Source organism: Andrographis paniculata, unplaced genomic scaffold (genome assembly GCF_009805555.1).
Source record: "Andrographis paniculata isolate CXL003 unplaced genomic scaffold, ASM980555v1 Contig34END, whole genome shotgun sequence".
Lineage (NCBI taxonomy): Eukaryota > Viridiplantae > Streptophyta > Magnoliopsida > Lamiales > Acanthaceae > Andrographis > Andrographis paniculata.
The window spans coordinates 5,774,829-5,791,484 of NW_026137567.1; the positions used below are offsets into that span (position 1 = coordinate 5,774,829).

The 16,656-nt window shown below is 32.1% G+C and overlaps 2 protein-coding genes across 2 annotated transcripts; both read left to right on the forward strand.

Moving 5' to 3' along the window:
- The first annotated feature begins 473 nt into the window (after positions 1–473).
- On the forward strand, positions 474–5,221 carry LOC127248801 (casein kinase II subunit alpha-4, chloroplastic). The gene is made up of 10 exons (XM_051271335.1): positions 474–769; positions 863–992; positions 1,644–1,838; positions 2,345–2,502; positions 3,495–3,585; positions 3,793–3,858; positions 4,173–4,255; positions 4,331–4,394; positions 4,482–4,550; positions 4,777–5,221. Exons 1-10 carry the CDS (start codon positions 642–644, stop codon positions 4,810–4,812), a joined length of 1,020 nt encoding a protein of 339 aa, XP_051127292.1. The 5' UTR covers positions 474–641; the 3' UTR covers positions 4,813–5,221.
- A 3,359-nt stretch (positions 5,222–8,580) lies between these two features.
- LOC127248737 (probable N-acetyltransferase HLS1) lies at positions 8,581–10,278 on the forward strand. The gene is made up of 3 exons (XM_051271250.1): positions 8,581–8,894; positions 8,973–9,190; positions 9,275–10,278. The coding sequence occupies exons 1-3, from the start codon at positions 8,700–8,702 to the stop codon at positions 10,137–10,139; spliced, it is 1,278 nt and encodes a 425-aa protein (XP_051127207.1). The 5' UTR covers positions 8,581–8,699; the 3' UTR covers positions 10,140–10,278.
- The last annotated feature ends 6,378 nt before the right edge of the window (positions 10,279–16,656 follow it).

Genomic DNA, 16,656 nt, shown 5'->3' on the forward strand with positions numbered 1-16,656 from the left:
AGAGATAGAAGAGAAACTACCGACCAAATTTTTATTACATAAGGCTACAGTGATTTTTCATTGAAAATGAATGAGAACCTTTTTACCATATAGTCATTATATTGCTCTTAGATTTAACATTATTTATTAACGTATTTGAAAGTCTATATAATAAGTTTTTTTTTCCAAACTCTATTAGTTAAAACATATACTTATTTATTATATATATAAAAAAGGCTACTCAAAATGAATTATTTTTATTTTTATTGTCACCAAATACAAATTGCTTTTGAATTATAAAATGTAAGCCTATTCTATTTACCTGAAAATTTTTAAAATAAATTATTTTTTAATAAATAAATCATACAAAATCAAAATCAACGTAAAAAGTAATATGGACCGGGTTCATCGTAAACATCCTCAACCCCGAAAACGACGTCGTAAAATAGAATTAAAAAATAATAATAATAAAATTAAACGTATAATGAAATAACCCTTGCCGTTCGATCGCTGGAAGGGACTTGGTCCTTACTTCATCGTCTCTGGCATTCTCCGCGCCTCTTTCACTCTCCTCGCCACATCGCCGCCATACCTTCGATTTCCTTCCACCCAAAACGGCCGATCCTATACATCATCAAGGCACAAAGCCCTTTCCAGGAGCCATGGCTCATAAGATTGCGAAAGCCATTAGGCGCGCGGGTGCCCCCTCGAAGGCGCGTGTATACGCGGATGTCAATGTTAACCGCCCTAAGGATTATTGGGACTACGAGACCCTCACCGTTCAGTGGGGGTACTTATTATCACGATCAATTTCTTTGCTTTTTTATTTTTATTTTTTAATTCTGTTTTTATAGATTGTTTTGGATTTGATTGGTTTCTCCAGGGAGCAGGATGACTATGAGGTTGTGAGGAAGGTCGGCAGGGGAAAGTATAGCGAGGTTTTCGAAGGGGTTCACACCACCAACAATGAGAAGTGTGTTATCAAAATTCTTAAACCAGTCAAGAAGAAAAAGGTTCCCTACGCCAATTATACTGACTTAATTAGCACAATTTCTATTGCGCTGATACTAGTTATGGCTAACGGTGCATATAGATATGTTGTATTAATCTCATATGGCTCCAGGGAAATATATAGGAAAACGAAACTTCAAACATATTGATTCAGCGGTTGTGATTTTGTTCTTGTAGAAATAATGTCATACTAGGATGAAGATAATTGACTTCATCTGATTTGACTTTGCATCACGGTTGAGGCAGATGTGATTTAATGTTGCAACTCTGATTTTATAGATTTTGTATAAACTTTTCTATGATTAGTGCTCCTTGATAGTTAGGTTTATGGTTTGTACTATAGAGTCTTGTGGTTCTTGTTACCTTTTGTTTTCCCTTTGGGTTGTTCTCGTCTGTATCATTTTATGTGCTGTCAATGACTATACAGGGGGTTGTGGGCATTAGAAAATTGGTGGCCTTAAACTGAAAATTGATGAGAGCTACCTACCACTCGTGAATTTAAGTATATTACAAGTGAACTTATGTCTCATACTCTCCTTGTGTTTGAACATGAGTAGATTCAACGAACTTATGTTTAGTTTTAGTGCCTGGCATGAAATGTAGAATTTTCTGAAACGGAAGAACTTGTGATTGATGTTTCTATCCTTATGCAGATCAAAAGGGAGATTAAGATTTTACAAAATCTTTGTGGTGGACCAAATATCGTGAAGTTGCTTGATATTGTAAGGGATCAGCAGTCAAAGACACCAAGTCTTATATTTGAATATGTGAATAACACAGACTTTAAAGTGCTGTATCCCACACTATCAGACTTTGATATTAGATACTACATCTATGAACTTTTAAAGGTAAGTCTCTTGTTATATCCTATTTTTGATGCCTTTTTATTTTATTTTCTATGATAGGCACCAACATTGATCAATTTTATAGTAGTTGGTGACTGGTGTGCTACCTGTATCAACTTGAGACTAGAGTGTCTGACTTGAAGAGGCTACAACTACATGTTTTGTTGGAGGCAGAAAGAAAATACAAATGTCTGATTTATAGAAACCAGTTTCTGTTTCTTTATAGAAAAGGAATACAGATGAGAAACATTTATTCCTTAGGAACTACGAAAGACTATTTAGAATCTTATTATAGATCAACACTTATATATGTTGCCACAGCTTGGATTGAGGATATGCATTCTACTATAATGTTTCTGCCGAATCGAATCATATAAAATCTAAAACTTTAATTGGTATGTTATTGTTCACTTTTTTGGTTCCACCTTCCACTTTGCTGTGGCCTCAAGCAACCAGTGGCCTTCTTTTTATCATTGCTGATCATTAAAATGTTTTCTTCTCACATTTAGGCTTTAGACTATTGCCATTCGCAAGGTATCATGCATCGGGATGTGAAGCCTCACAATGTCATGATAGATCATGAGCAGCGCAAACTTCGCCTGATAGATTGGGGGCTTGCAGAGTTCTATCATCCTGGGCAGGAATATAATGTTCGTGTTGCTTCGAGGTTTGTGGCCTTATAATTCTTGTATGTAAGCTATCTGTTAGATAATGTATATCTTTTGTAAAATTTGTGTAGTAATGTGCACCATGCATTTTAATTTCAAAGCATATTAACAAGCTTTGGGATGATGGATATGAACTACACTCAGTGTGACTTATCTAACTTAACTATGGCATGCTGAAAACTGTTCCATAGTTAGGTTTAATATACAATAACCCGGGCTGATGAAAAGGAGCTGCTACCTCAGTAAGTCACTAAGTTGACTGCAGACACTGTATAATCTAACACTTAGTTTGCACTCTCTTCTAGATACTAGGCTGCTTTTGATAGATGCTGATGTTTAGGTATCAGTGATAAAAACAAAGCATTTTACAGAATAAGCAAATCATGATCTTTTTATTTTTCTAGTTAAGAGTTATTGCATACTCAAGGAGCTAAATAAATTAAGAAAATTGATTCTCCTCTTTTTTGAGCTCCAAATGGATGCAATTATGCTATTACATACAAAGCATTAGAGGATGCATGCTGTATGAAAAATAATACTATTATGTATTTTATTTTTACATACTAGTTTTCTGTTTTTTCTTAACCAGATATATGACTAAATAAGAAAGTGATTGTGCTAAGTTACTGCGTTGGGTCTGCATCAATTTATCTGAATAAGCATCAGAATAATGCTTCAACATCGCTTTTTATCCAGTTGAGAGCTGCATGTATTTGACATTCAAGGCAGCACATGCCTAATTCATATCGTGCCATATTTTAACATTGCTATTAGGCAACATGTTTTGAGTATCAATTCTTGGCTACAATTCTGTGGGTAGTTTTAAAAGATGAGGCCTTTCAATTCCAAGCAAAAGAATATTGGTTAGCACTTTTCAAACATGTATACACTATACAGACTTGAATTATAGCAAGGTTATATATATATATATATGATGTCTGTGATATTTTCTTTCTGATCAGATTTTCTGCTTTTCTAACCTACACTGTAGATATTTTAAGGGCCCTGAACTTCTTGTTGATTTACAAGACTATGATTACTCCTTGGATATGTGGAGCCTGGGATGCATGTTTGCTGGAATGGTATGTATTTCCTTCTCCCTTAAAATTCATTTGTTAATAAAACCATCCATATGCACGTGGTCATTCTCTGTGCTGAAACTACAATCAATTGTGACAGTGTACTGAAAGTTTAGAATTTAGAAATTCAGGAGATATGATTATGGATTTGTTTAAATATATGGAAGCCTAGTAGCACTGGCTCTCATATTACTGGCTTTTTCTGTACAGATATTTCGTAAGGAGCCTTTCTTTTATGGGCATGATAATTATGATCAATTAGTCAAGATTGCCAAGGTATGTACTGGATTATAACCTACTGTAAAAAATCATTGGGCATATACTTGTGAGTAACATTTTGAAGTGATCTTGGATTGGTTTCTGATCAAGCTAGACTCACATTCTGATATCTGTATTTTCTGGCCATTCTTTATAAGTTCTTATTCATGCAAATTTATCTATTCTACATTTATCCAAACTCAACATATCTTATTCTTACATTTATTGACCAGGCCACTTGTATGGTTCTCTCTTCCTGTGAAGTGTGAACCATGTGTGGACAATCTTCTACTTAACATGATAATACTGCTGAACTTATTAATGAATGACAGGTGTTGGGGACAGAAGAACTGAATGCTTATTTGAGCAAGTATCGCATAGAATTGGATCGGCATCTTGCAGCCCTTGTTGGAAGGTCAGTTTTCCCTCAGATATTTTTATTAGCAGACGAAACTAGTACGTTATTTCCTGATGGGTCAATTTATTACAGGCATAGTAGAAAACCATGGACAAAATTCATTAATGTCGACAATCAACATTTGGCTGTTCCTGAGGTAAGCGATAAAGATCTGAAAATCATATGTTGAATAGTGTCTGATGAAGATTTAAACTGAGTACATTTGTCTCATTTTGTTTCGAAGGCAATTGATTTTGTCGACAAATTGTTGCGATATGATCAGCAGGAAAGGTTGACTGCTAAGGAAGCAATGGTACAGTCTCCATCCTCATGACTCATGATTAAAATGAAATGCATGGCGTGTTTGCAAATTCAAACTGTGAAGCTATATAATAAGAAAATTTATTTTTGTTAATACGTGGTAACTCATACAAAGCTTACAATGTCATGTTTCTGCCTCTATATTCACGAGACAATCTCAATAAGCTATTCTGCTATTACATTTTCATCCTTTTGAGTAATGGTTGTAATATGTGCAGGCCCATCCTTATTTCTACCCAGTACAGAGAGCTTAAAATCACCCAACTCATGGCCATTAATGCTAATAATCAGTTGGTCCCATCCCTGAGGTCTAATTTTCCCTGTCTCTGTAGCATTGTTGTGCAGTTGATTGATTCTATACTATTGCTTGTGCATACTGCTTACCATCTGATTCATGTAACAAATTTCTGTCTCAACTGTAAACTCTATGATCTGCTTTTCATGGTTCTTAAGATTCTTGTTGATTTGGGAAATTACCCGTGTGTCTTTGAGCTGGGCGGGTGCATGAAACTGGTGAGGAAGTTAGGACATATGGGAAGGGAAGTATGGTTTTAGAAAAAGATAGGCATTCAAAGTGGAGTGAGTTATGTTCTTTTTATCCAAGTCAATTATGGACACAGATGACTGTCGTTGCTTATGATTAGTCCATTCCATTTAAATGAATACTGTCTGATTTTGTCACTTTGCAATCAATGTTACGTGCTTCACTTTCCCTTCTTTTTATGAGATGTTGAGAGGAACTGAAAGGAATTGTCACCTTAGTGAAATGATTGAATATATGCTATTAATTCACTATTACATGTCTTCAAGCTCTATTAGAAGGATCCTTTTTTAAATGGAGCAGTAGCAGTAATTAAGTAGGAAACAAGTCCTTCATAAACTTCTTAGCAAATTGATTAACAACCAGGGAGTGACATTTAGAAGTTCACGGTTGGTAAAAAAATTTGATGAAGCTAAATTTGAGCTGGCTAGTTAAGGGGCAGTAAAGCAAAGAAGAACTCATGGCACTAACTGTAAATGACTGAAACAAGACCAAAAGTAATATGCTTTATTTAGTTTGCATCTGCATGCTTTTGTCACTAATGGTTGATATGTCTGTAGTAGAACAAGGATCATGTCTGCTTAAGACATAAACAGACAACTGGCCACATTGTTGTCTGTTTCTGTTTAATCAACACACTCTACAACATGACAGATGGATTTAGTTTGCATGTAATTTATGCATGCTGTTGAAATAGAATCAACATAACCAAATTATTTAATTGATGCTATCCTGAACCTGGTGGATTTGTTGTCATGTAAAATGAAAACAATGGCCTCTGGATTCTATAATGAGCCTGGATTTGGTAGAGATTAGAATGCATACAATGGGGGTTTAACTGTGTGAAAGAAACTCCGACATCTGTAGCTGTAGTCCAACTGTATGCATAAGAACATGGCTATTAACTAAATCTTTGCCTGTTTCTAGACAGATTAATGTTATTATATACATGTTTGATTTGTCTGATCTGTTAAACTAAGGTGGATTGTTTGTAATCACCATGCAAATGTACTTGTGAATCAAGACATTTGCCATATATTGTGGAGATAAAACCACAGCTGGTGCTTGTGTTGCTATCCATATGATTGTTGTAAATCGGGCTACCTAATAATGGGGGAGACTGCAAAGCCCTTCCTTCAACTTTTTCTTACATTGATGATGGGGATGTATCCAATGCATCCTTGATATCAATGATACTTAGGTTAGGTGTATCTGTGCTTGACACTCTTATAAGAATTGATATCTATACATATTCAATAATGATATAATTCGATAATAAAATATGGTGAATTTTGGTTTGGTTTTCAGCAGAGTGGGGGGGGGGGGACAGAAGCAGGTTGGAGTCCATGAGTGTTTGTAGCCTCAAGCACTATGAATTGTATATTACTCTTAATTAATTATTTAATTAATACACTACACACCTTTAACTTTCTTTTGATCACTTTTCTTCGATTATATATCCTAATTTTCAGTATATGTATATAAATATATATATATGTGTGTGTGTGTAATGAGGACATCCATGGACGTGTCCAGTCCCACACCCACCCACTCAGTCAAACACCTCATACCTCAAACAAAACCCATGTTTTCTGGTGACCAAAGATTAATTAATTAATTATTGATTAATTGAGTAGGTAGCCAACACAACAACATAAGATCTTTTATTCTAAGTTCTTGTCTGCCAACATCAAATGTATGCATACATACATACATACATATATGAATGCATGTAGTTAAGTTGCACATGATTGGCAAGTTCATGTTTGGGAGATGATGGGACATTATATGCAACACATAAGGGGGGTGTTGATCCATAGTTGAATTTTGAGTGAGATTTAAATAGTAAAAATTTTGAATTTAAATAGTTGTACGATGTGATATAAATAGGTGTTGATGTGATGTTTAAAATGTAAAATTTTTAGTATAATATAAAAAATAAAAAATTGCGTGATTCGATATTTTTGGGAAAAAAAATGGGATGAATAGTGAATTCCCCTGACAAACACAAATTAATTAATTGGATATATATATGCGAACCTATGTATGTGTGTATGATTTGGTGGGAAAAAAAAACTCGTACGGACTCATAGAGAGTTGTTGAAAGCCATCCTTTCACCTTTAAGAATTATTGGGATCATTGTATTCAACAAATTAAATTTATTCACTTTTAAACTAAACAATTCACCTTAGTGAATTTCATATGTCGTCCAATAAATTTTTGTATTATAAAAACTAACACACTTTATATGAAATTTACATTCTTTCATTATTATTAAATTACATCAAAAAAAGTAATTAATTTATTCAATTCACTTTACATTTTTTTTCTTCCTATTATTCAATCATAATCTCTATTATTATTTTTCTTACATATATTACGTCGAAACTACCATTAAAAAAGAAAAATAATCACCAACTAAACAGATTTTCTTTTGGTAATAGTTTAAGCTTAAGCTTAAGCTATTAGATTGGGGAAATTAAAAATAAAATATTATTATTAAATTAGATTTTTTAAGTATGTTATTAAATATTATTATTCAAGCAATGTATATATTTTTTGACATATCATTATCAACTATTTATGTATATAACCATTGAAGATTTTAGCAAGTTAATGAGTGTGCAATTGAATATGCATATAATTGGATTTAATGACACGCAGTAATTTTATTAAATTTGGAATTCATAACTTATATATAACATGGGAGTTGAAGAAAAGATTTCGTGAGTATTTCTTTATATAAAATTAAATGCAATCAATCGTTTGTTACTCATTATTTTTACAATGATCACATGATAAATTCTTGCATTTTTAATTAATTGTATTTTTTAAATCTACGAGAAAATGGAAGGAAGAGAGTCTAATGAGTAATAATTCAAATAAATGACTTATTAATTAGACAGACGAAATCATTTTTTATTATTATTTATTTTTATTTTGCCCCGGCCCGCGAAACTTATTAGAGTCGGCCTGTATTAAACTAAAAAAATAATTAATAGAAAAAACGTTCAGATCATCAGAATAATATTTGACAGATTAATGGAGATCACGGAAAAAAATATATATAAAAAAAAAATAATAAATCATAGCAGCAGCCACTCAGCCGCCATCTTCTTTTCTTCTTCTGGCGATTTATTCCAATTTATTAATGCCAATATTAACTAGTTTTGTCATCATTAATTTAATTATATACAGAGAGATACTCAAAGGACAACGAAATGCATGGAAGAAGAAACGATAATGGCTTCCCCAAAATCTTCCATTAAAAACCACGAAAACAAATGAATTAATTAATTAAATGCCATGAGGGCCACTCTCTCGTAACTTACATTAATATCGAATACACCTTTCCCCCTTTTTTTTTTTTTTTTTTTTTTTTTTTTTTTTAAAGTTTAGATGGAAGAACAAGTTGCAGAGATCAAGTGTATATATAAATGGCAGTGCCACCTGTTTATATATCTATATCTATATCTATATCTATATATACACCACAAATCAGCAATATTAGGACTGCGGTTTTGTCAAATATCTCTATATATATTACTATTGAAATAACAGAAATAAAATCTGCGTGAATTAAGGAAAGAGCGGCTGAAATGGCGGTGGAGAGCGGCGGCGCGGCGGCGGCGACGGTGGTAGTGAGAGAATTCGAGCCAAAAAAAGACGGCAGGGCGGTGGAGGAAGTGGAGAGTAGGTGCGAAGTGGGGCCCAGCGGGAAGCTCTTCTTGTACACCGACCTCATGGGCGACCCCATCGCCAGAATCCGCCATTCCCCCGCCTATCTAATGCTCGTCAGTTACCATCAAAACCTCCATCTTTAATTCTATATATATATGTATATATGTTCTGACGTTTTCCGGCTGGACCAGGTGGCGGAGTTGCAGGAGGTCGGCGCCGGAGAAAATGGCGGAGGGAAAAGAGAAATCGTGGGGATGATCAGAGGCTGCATCAAAACCGTTACTTGTGGAACTAAGATTTCCAGGAATGGCAGAAACGTTAACGCCGCCATTAAAGCCCCACCTCAGCCTCTCCCAATCTTCACCAAACTTGCTTATATTTTAGGCCTCCGCGTCTCTCCCACTCACCGGTGATGCAATACTTACATGTATATGTATAATATTGGTGGAATTCAAGAACAATTTTGTGTCCTGACATTTCTAGGGTTCTGCAGAAAATTGGGGATTGGCCTGAAACTGGTGAAGAAATTAGAGGAATGGTTTATAGAAAATGGCGCTGAGTATTCATACATGGCTACGGAAATCGACAACGAAGCTTCTGTAAATCTCTTCACTAAGAAATGCGGCTACACGAAGTTCCGTACGCCGGCGATTTTGTGCCAGCCTGTATTCGCTCACCGAGTCAAGCTCCCCAACCGAGTCGCCGTCGTCAGACTCGGCGTCTCCGACGCCGAGACAATCTACCGCCGCCGGTTCTCCTCCACCGAGTTCTTTCCCCGCGACATCGGCGCCGTGCTGGGCAACAAGCTGAATCTTGGCACGTTCGTGGCGGTGCCGGCGGGATCGTCCGCCGCCGCGGCGTGGCCGGGGGCGGCGGCGTTTCTGGCGAGTCCGCCGGAGTCGTGGGCGGTGCTGAGCGTTTGGAACTGCATGGACGTTTGCCGACTCGAAGTCCGCGGCGCGTCGCGCGTGAGGAAAGCCTTGGCACGGACGTCACGTGCTTTGGACCGTGCCTTGCCGTGGCTGCACGTGCCTTCCGTGCCGGAGGTTTTCCGGCCGTTCGGGTTCCATTTTCTTTACGGGCTCGGCGGCGAAGGCCCGAATGCAGTGAAGATGATCAATGCGCTGTGCCGGCTGGCCCATAATCTGGCGAAGGAGGGCGGCTGCGCGGTGGTGGCGACGGAGGTTGCCGGCGGGGAGCCGCTCAGGTTAGGGATCCCACACTGGAAGAGGCTATCGTGCGCGGAGGACCTGTGGTGCATCAAACGGTTAGGGGAAGACTATAGTGACGGGTCTGTGGGTGACTGGACTAAGTCAAACCCTGCTCCCTCCATTTTTGTTGATCCTAGAGAGTTCTAAATTAAATAATTTCAGTTATTTAATTAAGAATTATCTGAACTCATATAAATTAATTATATTAACTGTACTGTTGTGTAATTATAAATCAATGACGATATCTGGGCTAGTGTTGTTGGTGTTTACGTTGTTCAAGCTAGCTAGGGTTTTTGTATTACTTCTTCTTTCGAGATGATATATATGAAGATGTTTTTGTATAAGTTTTAAGTACGTGTTATTGTCGTGGATATATATATATATATATATGGTGATTTGTTACATATAATTAGAGCAGAGTACATATAAATTAATTAAGTTGTTAATTAAGGAGGGAACAGGACAACTGGTAATTGATCGATCAGGAGACACATGCACGCCCCTTCTTTGCTTTACTGTCTGTTTATTACTTAACACTAATAATAATAATTTATATAAATATTGTGTATAATTACAGCAGACCAAGGGCGTTGTTTGATTAGACTCTCTGTACAACCCTAAACATACACCCTACTACCCCTAATACCTACATTTCACTTAATTAATTACTAATATGTCAGATGTGCCCGCCCAATATATCTCTTTCTACGTCCAAACTGCATGCATGCGCAATATTGAAAATCCCTAGTCGTTATTCCTCTTTTGCTAATACACATATACATAATACATACACACATTTTGTAGTACATAATTAAGTCTCTCTCTCTCTCTCTCTCTCTCTCTCTCTCTCTCTCTCTATATATATATATATATATATAGGGTGAATCCAGTGCATATGGTCAAACTTGAATAATATCATCGAGACCCACAAATCAGGGCACTACATACATACATATATATATATATATATGTATATCAGAAGGGTGGGTGGGTAGAGATGGGTTCGTGGAGTACATCTAGTTTTATCAAAATAATTCGTTCGAACCATCATATCAAACATCATTTATTATTTGAATATCATATATATCAAATATTTATTTTAATTTACTAAAGAACAAACACGTGAGCCAGCCAACTTGCTCCGTCTCCGCAATTCAATCATTTCCCCAAGCACTATGAATTAAATAAATATTAGCAATTTAACTACATCGATTACCTTAATTAATCCCCATGATTAAACTAACTAATTAATTAAAAATATTAAATATATATATATATATATATATCTCATTCCTCGAGCCATGCACGCCACCTCACCTCTAGTCGTCTTTAATTTAGGTCAATTAATCCTTCCATGTTTTACGCTCGCTTATAATTAATTAATTATTTATTTATTTATTTATTATTACCTGCTCTTATTTGTTTAATATTAATTGATTAAACACCAAACCTGTGATTATTGTTTAATGGCAATAATACAACCTGTATGATTATTATTATTATTATTATTATTATTATTATTATTATTATTATTATTATTATTATTATTATCATTATTATTATTGAGTGCATGATTCTTAAATTAGGACAACTAACTCAGCATCGTCGTGTCTTATCCATGTGTTACTTTAATATGAATTCCGCATGCACATTCAAATTTGCTAATAGTTAATTATGTTAAGTTATATGCATACTAACATAACAATTTCTATCAAATGTTGAGCAATATTTTCTTTCTATAATTTTCAAAAAAATTAAAATAAAAGGTAAATTCGAACAGGAATGTTTAAATTTGAATTAAGAAACAACCTCTAAGTTTGAGATTGAAATATAAATAGGTAATCCTTAAAGGCAAATTTTTTTGCATCACTCTCCACAATAATTTTTTAACATCAACGAATGATCTATTTAACTATGACTAATTACATTAATTAGTTATCTCTGATTTAGTTGAAAAATAAAATAAAATTTCTTTATAATATAATATTAAAAAATTAATTTTTTTTTAATATTATTTATAAAAATTTATATCTATACACGGAAAACACACCCATGATCCAATATTAATTGGGTGGTTGGCAGCCACTATATAATGGCTGTAATAATCATTATAATTGATATAAATATATATATATTGGCAAAATTGAACATGTATATAATTTTCAATAAGCAGAAGTGTGCAATATATAATGATTAATTAATTCAAGTTTTAATGAATGTAAAGGTACTATAATCATTGAACAATTTTCCCAGTGATTTTTCATGTATGTATGTTTGTCATCATTGAAATTGAATAATACAATACTACTGTTGAATAAATTCTGGAATATTTTATTTTCTGGAAACAATAATAAATCGATTAAATATTTAATTTTTTGGTCATTTTTGTATGTAATTTAGTTGCAGATATTGTCATGCGTGACATCAAGTGCTTATGTGTTAGTCACCACTATATTTTAGAAATTTTATTATTATTCATATTCAATTTAATAAGAGTATGAGTGTGTTAATTCTAAAGATTTTTTGGAGAGTTCATAAGTTGCATTTTCTTAATTTTACTTTGTTATGGTGTTTACTTATTTCCATGTATTTTAGTTTTTGAGATATCTTTTTGTTCGATATTATATTTTATATAAAAATAATATATTTTGTTAGAGAATAATGTATTTTTTTTAATAAATTTCTCACAATTTTTTTATTTTTTATTTCTAAAAATATTAAATTAAACAAGAACACAGAAGCGAGTTAGATAACCTAATCATTCACTTTTCCCATGCCATAGTGACAATTAAATAGGCAATAAAATTATCATTCTGGATATTTCTAATATCTCCAACTCGTTATAATATTTAAGTGCGAAATTCAATATTTTAAAGTAAATGTAGCATGCAATTGACAAAAAAAATTATTTTTATTTGAATGTTACAGTTATTATATTTATAGTTATGTCAACGGTGGTAAATTTATTATTAGGAAAATGTATGATTTAGTTGAAATTAACAATATTATATCACATCCGTCCAATAGTGATCCAACGGCCCGATGATCTGACATTAGTCTCTTGTTGTTTTCAATCTTTTTCCCTTGGTGAACCCAAATGTCCCTCCCTACTTATAAATTAATTAAGGTTGCTTTTAGAGGAATCTTAATCAACCATTGTAATAATTGCCTTTTTCTTCAAATTATTGCCCCAGTAATCTGTGATCATTGTTGTCTCTACTGTAGTGTTGTATGTATATTTAAGTGTTAATTTCATCAAAATAATAGAACCTCATTGTTATAAAAGGTTTGATGAAGAATCTGATCAAAGAATCAAGTAAGACTGATGTTTGTCTCGTCGTTGGTCTAGAGCTTATTGGCAGAAGAGAGCATTTTGTTGTTGCTATTCACAACACTGTGAATTGGTTCATTTCAGCCTGGAATTGATTGGAAAAGTAATTGAAGTACATGAGCAATGAAACAAGACACAAGATTATGAATTCTTTCTTGAATAAAGAGTTGGATTGACAATGCTCCCAGACTTGAGGTACATTTATGGTTTCATATATGGGAGATAGTATTTTATTTACTTTCCTAGTGTATCGATCATTCACTGTATGTTCCCAATTGTGATGTGCATATTAAAACATGCCTTGATTCATTTTTCTGTAATCATGCAATAGTGAATTGTTAAAAAGGCTTTTGATCATCTCATATGTATAATGAGATGAGGTTTTTGAACTCTCTTACTATTGTATTTGTGTGTAGGAATCATGTATTGTCCTAAGGAATCATGACAAAAGGGTGGGTTAGTGATAAATGGACTACCATTTTGGACTTGTTCATGCTGCACAGCTGCTTGCTGCTCTTTTCTTACATTCAAATTTTATAAGTTAGGTTTATTTTATGTTTGACAATTGTTTTGCACTTTCAAAAAATTTAAAAAGAAAAAATTCAATTAAAAAAATTGATGATAGAAAAAAAAAATTCATACACTGCCAATTTATCATTCTCTACTCATTGAGTTTTATCTATTTTTTTATTTTGTAGTTGTTGAGGAGACGGTTAGATATTTATAACGAAAAATGTCAATTTGTAGTGATTTTAGAACCGCTACAAATAAACTTATTTTTTTTTTTAGTGTCCATTAGTGCAATGTCTTCCTTAATTGTAAATAATCCATTGCTGAACTGCAAATTCTATTTGTCATTGTCGTCTTTTCAACTAAGTTTTACTTTAATTTAGAAAAGAAATCTGAATCTACAGAAGCAACAACGGATTCAATTTCAAATTTTCAAATCCTTAATTTTATTTATATGTGTTCCTTATTCGGTCATACCAAACATTTCTCCTACCCCTTTTTCTTTTCTTTTTTTTCCTTTCTATTAGCTAGGTTTTTCAAGAATTCGTTCATTCTTCGCATTTTGTTCAGCAGATTACCATTGCCCTTGCTCATGGAATCGTTGTTGAAGACATCAGGGAAGAAGGGGTGCATAAAAAATGCGCGGACCTTGGTTCGTCATTCTTCAGCTATGTTGCTTGTGTTCTCAACTGTCTGATAGAATATATATATTTATGTGTGTTGCTCTGCTTTGTTAAGATGATGTATCTAATGGTGCTCAATCAGTGAGATAGCAGTGGTGGAAGTAATTTCATTCTTGAGGTTTGCTTGGACTTTTTGGTATTAGAACTGTGATATCATATCTTCATTCTGCCCATTTCAAATTGTATTATGTGGTATACAATAACTAGTGAGGTCTATTCACTTAACCTATATCTGGAGAAGTTTGACAAGACAAACATTAGTCGGGCTTGGTCAAAAACAATCATCAATATTTTATAATATACTTAATTTATATAATATTTGTTATTATTTATATGTAAAATTATTGTTTATTTTTATTGATAAATTTAATAAATATTTTATGTATAAAGTATTTGGTTCCCTCAATACGTAATAATTTATATTTTTATTATATTTGACAAATAAATTATGTATCACATTTTATAAATGAATTAATCGAATTTTATGAAATTTTCTTTGTTTTCTCTCCCTTCCATTCCATATCAACCAAACATACTTTTACAAATTTAATATTTTTTCTTCTTTATTCCCATTCCATCTATTCTATTAAAATCCCTCTCCCCGTTCCCTCGTTTGAACCAAACACAGGGGACACAAACAAATTAATTTTATTTTATTTTATTTTATTTTATTTTTTTTAACGACCACAAACAGATTATTTTGTTTGTATTAAGAATTTAATTGTAGGCTTTTCTCTTGATTTTTTTTTTATGTACCTTTTATTATTTTTAATATAAATATTTATTCTCACAAAATATTTCATTCGTCTTACTTACAGTATTTATATTATTATTTTTGTCTATTTTATATTTCATATCACTATTTTTTTTAATGTGATTGCATACTTTAATTTCATTTAGACTTACTAATTTATAATTTTTTTACTTTTAATTATCCTTTTCTATATTTTAATTACTCTAGTATTACTAATTTATAATAAAATAATTATATGAATATAAAATGTTTAATTTATTACTAGTTTTTTTAGAGTTTCATAACCTATTTAATTGATGATTTTTATTTTTATTTTGATTTGAATTGTAATTTTAAAAGTATATATTTTCTTTAGAAAATATAGTGTATTTTTTAGAAAAATTATAAAAAACTATATTAAAAAGTAAAAGTGAAAAGAATTAGTAGGGTGGAATTTGAGTTCGAGATTTATTTGAATTTAAGGTGAAGTTTCATTGTTTGTTTTCATTTGATTTATAGGGTCGATTTTGATAAAAGGAAATGAATTGAAAGATATCAGTTTAATTATTTATATAATATTTTTTAATTTAATTATAATAAAAATAATAATTAACCTATTTTATGTATTTAGAGATATTAGGTGCTTTCATCCAATTTTTTTTTCAATAACTTGATAAATATTATTAAAAAAATTATATATATTTACACAATATATAATGTAACTATATCATCTCATAAAAATTAATAATTCAATATAAATATTTTATATATTATTTATACAATTTTTTTTATAATTCATATGCAAATATACATAGTTTCGCCTAGTGACTTGCATGTGGTACCTAATTCGTAAAATATTAAATTAGGCTAGGCAATTGCAGGTTCGCATGTCGTCAAAAAAAAAATATTTTTTATAAAATAATTATACACAATATTTTAATATTTTAAATAAATAATAAAATAAAAAATAGAAGCCTTTTTTTTCCGATCGTTAAGGCATCCATATCGGACTTTCTCCACTGCCGAGAAACCCCCACGTCATTTATCTTATAAAACGAAATTAAAAAAATGACATAAAAATTAAGGTTCAAGAGCACCATGCTCTGCCAAGAGAGTTATTGCACTTAATATTATCATGTGTCCCAATTAATTTCGGATAGGTGGCAAAAATAAGAAAATTAATATGTTTTTTATTATTTTTTTATATGGTTTATTTAAATTATATATATTAATATTTTTTATATAACATAAATTTTTATCTTTTTTTATAAAATAATATTAATATTGAATATATATTTTTGTTTATTTAAGTATAATTAATTTATTACAATAAATATTGACATATTTTTATTTAATAAAATTTTTAATTAAATATAATTAATTAATAATAAATATTTTTAAAAATTA

Excerpts from the sequence above, each read along its gene's own strand:
- LOC127248737 (XM_051271250.1), top strand. The coding sequence starts at position 8,700 with ATGGCGGTGGAGAGCGGCGGCGCGGCGGCGGCGACGGTGGTAGTGAGA. Across the intron at positions 8,895-8,972 it reads CCCCCGCCTATCTAATGCTC|GTGGCGGAGTTGCAGGAGGT; the intron begins GTCAGTTACCAT and ends CGGCTGGACCAG. Across the intron at positions 9,191-9,274 it reads CGCGTCTCTCCCACTCACCG|AAAATTGGGGATTGGCCTGA; the intron begins GTGATGCAATAC and ends AGGGTTCTGCAG.
- LOC127248801 (XM_051271335.1), top strand. The coding sequence starts at position 642 with ATGGCTCATAAGATTGCGAAAGCCATTAGGCGCGCGGGTGCCCCCTCG. Across the intron at positions 993-1,643 it reads AACCAGTCAAGAAGAAAAAG|ATCAAAAGGGAGATTAAGAT; the intron begins GTTCCCTACGCC and ends ATCCTTATGCAG. Across the intron at positions 3,859-4,172 it reads AATTAGTCAAGATTGCCAAG|GTGTTGGGGACAGAAGAACT; the intron begins GTATGTACTGGA and ends AATGAATGACAG.